The sequence below is a fragment of the Drosophila nasuta genome, unplaced genomic scaffold (genome assembly GCF_023558535.2).
Source record: "Drosophila nasuta strain 15112-1781.00 unplaced genomic scaffold, ASM2355853v1 ctg16_pilon, whole genome shotgun sequence".
In the NCBI taxonomy this organism is placed as follows: Eukaryota; Metazoa; Arthropoda; class Insecta; order Diptera; family Drosophilidae; genus Drosophila; species Drosophila nasuta.
The window spans coordinates 43143-50728 of record NW_026869398.1 but is presented as its reverse complement, the minus strand read 5'-3'; the positions used below and the strand labels follow the sequence as shown (position 1 = coordinate 50728).

The 7586-nt window shown below is 39.7% G+C and overlaps 1 protein-coding gene across 1 annotated transcript; it reads left to right on the top strand.

Moving 5' to 3' along the window:
• Positions 1-1575: 1575 nt before the first annotated feature.
• On the top strand, positions 1576-2777 carry LOC132797664 (E3 SUMO-protein ligase ZBED1-like). Its single transcript, XM_060809418.1, has 3 exons — positions 1576-1590; positions 1653-1719; positions 1957-2777. The coding sequence occupies exons 2-3, from the start codon at positions 1683-1685 to the stop codon at positions 2754-2756; spliced, it is 837 nt and encodes a 278-aa protein (XP_060665401.1). The 5' UTR covers positions 1576-1590; positions 1653-1682; the 3' UTR covers positions 2757-2777.
• The last annotated feature ends 4809 nt before the right edge of the window (positions 2778-7586 follow it).

The following is a 7586-nucleotide window of genomic DNA, read 5'->3' as shown; positions in this document are numbered from 1 at the left end:
GCAAATCTGTTTGCTTCTATGGGCTTCTCTATTGTTGATTGTTTTGAGGTGCCTCGAGTTAAGCTTACGTTTTATTTGTATGTAGCGATCCATACCAGTCTGTACGGCCGAACGTTGTTTTGAAGAGAGCGCGCTGGTGTAAGGTGCTGCATTATTTGCTTGCACAGCAGATTCCGTTGTTACAGTAGATGGGATTGCGCGAGCAGTCGATACCATTGTAGTTGTTGTAATAGTTGCCGTTACAGTTGCTAATGACGTAACTGTACTGGTGACCGTGGCTAAGCAGGTTGGCATGAGGGAAGGGTATGGGGTTTTATCCAACAAGAGCGCTGGAGAGCAAGAACGCGTCCTGCCTTGCGATGTTGGATTGAGTTCATTACTCGGGCTTGGGGTTATTGATCGCGGTTGGTTAGTTTTTGTTGTCTTGCATTGACACGATTGAATGGTATGCGTTGTTACGTTGCAAAGAGAGTCGACGCTCGTCTTGCTGACGTTGGAGCACCGTATGGCTGTCGAATTCACTCATAGCTTAATGTTTTTGATTTTCTTCTTGTAAGCGTCTTTTCGCCCACTGTGTAATTTTGTTTAGAGCTTGCACTGCACTATGCTTTGTTTTTATTTAATTTTCGTTGCACGATAGGAAGACAAAAAGAAAACACGACTGCACTCGCCGACGTTCGTTTGAAACGTGATCATGTGATGAGAAATTCATTGCGACTAACATCACAAATCCGCACAAATTCGTCTTCAGCTCGCACTATGCTTGCAGCTTAAACCGGGGGAATTGGCTTTGAAAACGCCGTTTGTTGGCGAAATTTGGACGAGGACGGGTCCATGTCCATTGGTTCAGATGCGTCCGAGTTGCTTGACCTGTTCTGTGTCTGGTCAACTTGTCTGTGACCCTGTTGCTGCTTAAAATGTGGAGACTTGGACTGTTTCGAGTTTTACTTTTGATCATACCACTGAGGCTTCTGTTCGGCTCTGTGGGCTTTTTCTCCTAGGCTTTTAGCAAAGTTAGCCGCGAACGCATACTACCTTTCGTGATTTGATTTGACCTATTGCGCAAGGGCTAGAACCGAAGGGAGATCTGTGAGACTACGCTTGAGCCCTGAAATAAATACTCGCAACGCATCCTTGCGGAATTTTTTGACGTAAGCCATTAGCTAGGGCTAGATCGTAACACATGTTGACTTTGTGTGTCAACAGAGTGAGTTTCTTTTCAACCTCATCATAATATTGAAGCCATGGCGTGCCGCCCTGCCTCAATGTGACTTGCTCCTGTTCAATGACATGCGCTTGTCACTGTATCTAAAGTCAAGGCGATTTATGATTATCTCGAAGTTCAGAACCGTACCAAACGATGCAAGAACTGCATCGGCAGGGCCTCGAAATTTACTTCTAATTATGATTACTGCCTGGCAATGGCGTGAGCTGCCATTATACGTCTTGAAAATGTGGTAGGCGTAGAGGTGCAGAAACATCGAGTGACACATCGATAGCATCGATGTTTTCAAAATATCGAAACCATCGATGGTTCGTGATCACCATCGATGTTTTCACTAACAACTCTGCGCTCAGGACGAACAAATTGTAAGTCAATTAATTTCTTAATTTATTTTCTAACAACTAACAAAATTGTTGATAATATTTAGGATTTCTAGTTGGTGGTTTGGTGGACGTTGATGGATGACGAAGGCAAGATGGAGAATTACGTGAAAAGTAAGTTATATATCTTCTTTACAAGCCCACGCTTCCCTTAGATATGTGTGCATGTATGTGTATGTACACACATACATTGCTAAATTAGCGAAAAATAACTAATGCCGCAAAAATTTGGCGCAAGCCTTAAAATAAAGTAGCTAGTAGTAGTAGTAGTAGTTTGATTATGTTGTTTAGTGAATATTTTAAATTACATACAGTTTAGTAACATCCTTTTATTATTTATTGGTGTAATAGGAGCGGAACCGACAGAGGAAGTGGAGACGGAGTCAGGACAAAAGCGTAAAAGGGAGCGATCAGTGGTTTGGGACCACTTCAAAAAGAGCAACGACAAAGCGTACGGCATTTGCAATTACTGTGGAAAACATCTTAAGACAGCTGGCAATACATCAAACTTGCTGGACCATCTTAAGCGTTTGCATCCGAGTCGCATGACCGCTGATAAGGAACCAATGCCTAAAACGATGGCAATTTTTTTGAACAAGGAGCCGTTCTATGGCAGTGACTCAAATGTAAAAAAAAGGCTGGATAAAAAAGTGATGAATATGCTTTCTAAAAGCGTGCTTCCGTTTAGTTTCGTTGATGACGAAGGATTTGTCGAGCTCATGCAAGAAGCGGTCCCGCGCTACAAGGTGCCGAGCAGAATGTATTTTCGCGATGTGATGCTTCCAACGGAATATGAACAGCTAAGCCTTAAGTTGCGTGCAGCTTTGGAGACCGTTAAGCATGTTGGGCTGACAACGGATCTTTGGACATCTGCAGCTAACGAAGGCTACATCACAATCACTTGTCATTATATAACAGAAAACTTTAAATTAACGTCTGCACTGCTATCGACAGCACCATTGATTACCCCCACAAATCATAACGCCCAAAACATCGCAGACTCAATAAGCTCAATGTTGGCTAAGTGGGGTCTTCTGTCGAAGGTTGTCACCGTTACAACGGACAATGATACTACCATGAAAAAAGCGTGCGATATATTAGCTTTCAAGCATTTACCCTGTTTGGCACACACAATAAATCTGCTTGCTTAGGACATTTTAAAACTGGCAGCAGTAAATGGTATTATCTCAAAATGCAAACGTATAGTCACTTACTTCAAGCAAAGCACAATAGCCACAGCTAAATTAAAGGAAGTCCAGAATACAAATCAGCCGCTTGTCTTAATTCAGGAAGTAAGCACTAGGTGGAACAGTGCACACGCAATGATCAAAAGAATTTTACAAATAAACGAATATGTTACATTGACATTGTTAAAATTGCGAAATGGCCCTTCACCGATCACAACTGAAGAACTCGAGGTCTTGGATGACCTGTCGGACTTGCTGTCACCTTTTCAGGAAGCGACTCTTTCGGTATCGACTAACACAAAAGTTTCTGTGTCCCTTATGATTCCCGTCATTGCCGAGATTCATCACAAAATGAATCAATTAAATGCAAAGTTACGAACACAGGAAGGAAAAGATATATATGACCTTGTTAAGAAACGCTTAGTAGAAAGACTGGATACTTTTGAAACGCGCACAATTCCTCGCATCGCTACTCTCGTTGATCCTCGCTTCAAAAAAGATGGCTTTCTCAGACCTTCAAATGCAGATCAAGCAGCCAAAGCATTGGAGCTGGAATTGCTGTCGTTTAAGTCTACAACTCCACGACGTCCACCAACACCACCAGAGCCAACGTCAAACGAGCCAAATTTCAGATTTTCAATTTTGCAAAACAAATCAAAAGTGAAGTCCACCCGAGCCGATGCCATTATTACCACAAGGCAATTTATGGAAAAGGAAAACGCTCCTTGCACTTGCGACCCCTTAAAGTATTGGGAGGTACGATTTTCAAATAATTATGACAAACATGTTAAATAAACAAGTAAGAAAGCTACAGTCGAGTGAGCTCGACTGTGAGATACCCGCTACCCATAGTAAAAAAAAGAAATCTGGAAAATGTGCCCAAAATTGATACTGTAAATTAAAGTCTATTTAATTCTTGCGAATTATAAGTATACTTATTTTATGATACAATATTAATGTTATTGAATATAAAATTGGTTTCTGAAATATGTCGCCGCTCGAATCAGCTCCTGCTTCAATAAAATACATTTTATTTATTAAAGCAAGACCCAGGGAACACCACGAGGAGGCCATTAATTATAATGGGGTCTTTTCCGAAATCTAAATTCGGCAGACCTACGAGTCGACTTGTGCTGTGAACAAACAACACCATTATTCCCCAAAAATTGTTGTATATATAAAATCATAATTAATATAAATTAAATTTATAATAATAAACAAAAAATTTTGATTTCAAGGATTAAAATTAAAATTAAAATATTTAAATTAAATTAAATTAAATTAAATTAAATTAGGTGCAAATACTTTTAGAAACACAAAAAATCTAAACCTGATCATCAATGCTAACTAAAATACCACTATGATAGCTATAAATTGTCTCATATGTGCGTGCTGTGGCTCTGTTATCCCTAATATTTGAGCACGCCCAATCAATATGTGTATCACGATTGGTTGTGGACGTGTTCAAATCTAACAAAAACCTAAAACTATTAGCTGCCAAAAAATCGAAAACCCTTCTACATTCAGCAGATAGCTCCGTAAACAAAAATTAAAATCTCCTAGCACTACACTACTGCTATCCAAAAATGGAAATCCCTGAAATAAATTTTCAAATTCAGTTTCGAACTTATGCGGAGGATATTTTGGACTTCTATATATAATGAGGAATCCTAAAGACTTATATTTAAACACTGCATACTCGAACACTGCGGAAGCTAAATTATTGGGGTCAGAATAATATCGTCCGCTTGAGCAGAGACTAACATTCTCAAAAACTTGATTTTTGGCGAATATAAGAATGCCTCTCTTTGGACGAGATCCACTAGAAGTCGACTGGCAATCAAGACGAATAGCACAACGGTAGCCAGGAATATCATATGATTCATTGGAATATGTAGAAGCCTCAACGAAAAATAGGAATTGAGACTGGAGCATTAACTGATCGGAGCAAATATCAGTAATGTGGCAATGTAAACTTTGTGTATTATGGAATACAGCATTGATTTTAGAATTGTCAAAGAGACAGCTGAAATGGGAATTTAACAATTTTGTGGATCTTAAACTGGCAAGCTCTTGCTCTACCCCTGACTGACGGTCAGCTTTCGGGGGCACAAATTGCCCAACAATAAAGAGGCCAGCCGCACTTGTGGCTCTACTACAAGCTACATACAAAGCTTCCCTTTGCATACCAGGAGTTGTGTGGACCACCACGTTGGTATATGTAGCACCCTGACTTTTATGAATAGTTATACCTTCTGCAGGTACAACTGGAAATTGTTTGCGGTCAATAGAAACTTGCTCATTTGAATGGTATTGAAAACTTTTCACAGTTTTCTGAACAGGGGTCCAAGAGGGTTCAGCACGATGAGTGCACCTAGATCGAGCATTAGTTCCAACACTTTCATCTAAGAATTTAATCCAAAGAACATGCGGGGAGTTGGATGTATTAAAACCTATTTCCATAAGAATACCTGAAGCTCCATTAACAAGACCATCTGCAGTATCTATATTGACCGTCATCATGTATTTAGCAGTGGTTTTCAAAATAAGGGTTGTGCAAAGCCCTTGAGTTTGAGATGTTTTGAAATCCTTTACGGATTCCAAGCATCTGGACTTAGCTTCTGAGTTAAGATGTGCAGCTTTAATTGAGTCAAGAGCAGTGGAAATGAACTGCCCCGTAGGTATCGAGTTTAACTTAGCAGTGTTAAAAATATTTGTATCCTCATTACGCCAAAACAAATGAATGGCATCATTAGGAAATTGGTCTAAGACCGAAACTCTAGCTCTAAGTAAATTAATGTCATTTATTGTCATTTGACCGGATGCCATGTTATTTAGCGCTAGCGCAAATGCTTGATCGTCTCGTTGTCGCATAATCTCTGTGAGCTCAAAAAACTTAAAAATATCCCACAAAGCAGACCCAAATATAGCACTGTATGGATCATGCGACGATGTAGTGGATTGGAAAATCCATCGATCTCCTACGGGACGTAGTTGTCTGAGATCGCCAAAAACAATTACTGAAATTCCTCCAAATGAGGTTTCCCTGTTAGCAAAAATTTGCTTAAGACGAGCATCTAAGTGAGATAACATTTTGGCACCGACCATTGAGATTTCATCAATAATTAAAAGCTTAAGATCTATAAACCTTGAGCGAAGTGTATTCAGTAAATCTGCACCTAAATCTTTAAAGGAGGACCCGGACTGATTCACTGGAAGTGAGAACATGGAATGCAGGGTTGAACCTCCAATTCCAAAAGCTGCTTTACCCGTGGGAGCACACAAAAGTATTTTAGCAGAGGTGGGGTCACAACCTGGCCTACTATTATATAGTTGCGAAAGGGAATGGAATATAGCTGAAATTAATCTACTCTTGCCAACACCTGCTCCGCCTCCTACAAACTCATAAAATATTTTATTCTCTTTAGCATTATGCATTACATGCGTGAAATAAGTTTTTTGCTTAAGATTCAAAGATTTAACTATGCTTGCTAAGTCATCACGTGACATAATTGGCGGGAGCTTAATAAGTCGGATGACATTGTCCGAATCTTCGGGAACATTAACGGCATTTAAGTCCAAAACATTTACTTGAGAATTTATTTCAGGGATCGCCAAAGCCCTAAAATGATTATCTAAACTATCTGCCTGATCCCGTTCCTCAAAATTTCCCTCAGCTTCTATGGCCCTTCTAAGCACGTCTTCTAAATCCTCTAAAACATTATATTTCCTATACCTAAATCCAATAGATTCTAAATTCGCTGCATACACGCTTTCACAATTAATACTGAGCAAATCTACCTGTTCATCCCTCCACGGAAAATATAACATTAAAAGTTCCCTAAAATAGTTCTCTCTGTCGGCATTCAGATTAAACTTCCTAAACCTAATAATTGCTGGTTTGGTCCGTTCCCTAATGAAGCCACTACCATTACGAAGAGCCTGAATTGAATTTCCTAGGACCTCGTTTTCTCCATCACCACCGTCATCTGCATCTTGACGTGCTGACCGACAGGATTTCGCAAAATTATAATTTGCAGCAAAATCGGCTAAACACAGGCCTTCGAGACTATCTGGCCGCTGAATATAATGATCCAGCATTCCCAAAACATAAATATCGGTGGAATCTTCATTCATATTTTGGAGCTGTTGTCTAGATTTGAGCATTCGAACTCTGTGCTCTGGTCATGACGTATTTATATAAACTTCTGCGTTGCTAGTCTCAGACAAACGCATTCCTAGACAACAGTAGGCGGCTTCCTGAGCAGAAATCTCAGTGCCGGAGATAAATTTGTGGCCAATATGTTGCAGCTTTTGTTTAATGCTGAAGTTGCCTCTGTGAATCTCGTTCACTGCTTCACGCATTAATTTGGAGATTCCTCGTTGGGATTTGTTGATATAATTAATTATATAACTGCAACAGGCATAGGGATCCAATATGAACTGAATATCCATATTGGCCCTTTGCATTGAGAGAATATGTTTATTGTAAGCGGTAACTTTAATGGCTGCAAATGTTCTCTTCAGAAATATTTGGGGCTTTTTCAAGCCAGATCTCAATGCACATTTATAGTCCTCGTAGCTGAGGTTTAATTGTTGGTGAGATAGGAAATTCTCAAATATGCTTAATTGACTTATAATGTCAGAATCAAAAGGGAAATTTAGGAGAGATTGAACTTTTTTCAAATTTTCTTGATGAAGAGAAATATTTTCAGAGTCTTCAGCCAATGGCTGAAGAATTTCTGTTTGTGGCATGGGAAAATATGGGATACCGAAGCGACAAATAGAGTTACC

Excerpts from the sequence above, each read along its gene's own strand:
- LOC132797664 (XM_060809418.1), top strand. The coding sequence starts at position 1,683 with ATGGATGACGAAGGCAAGATGGAGAATTACGTGAAAA. Across the intron at positions 1,720-1,956 it reads GATGGAGAATTACGTGAAAA|GAGCGGAACCGACAGAGGAA; the intron begins GTAAGTTATATA and ends TTGGTGTAATAG.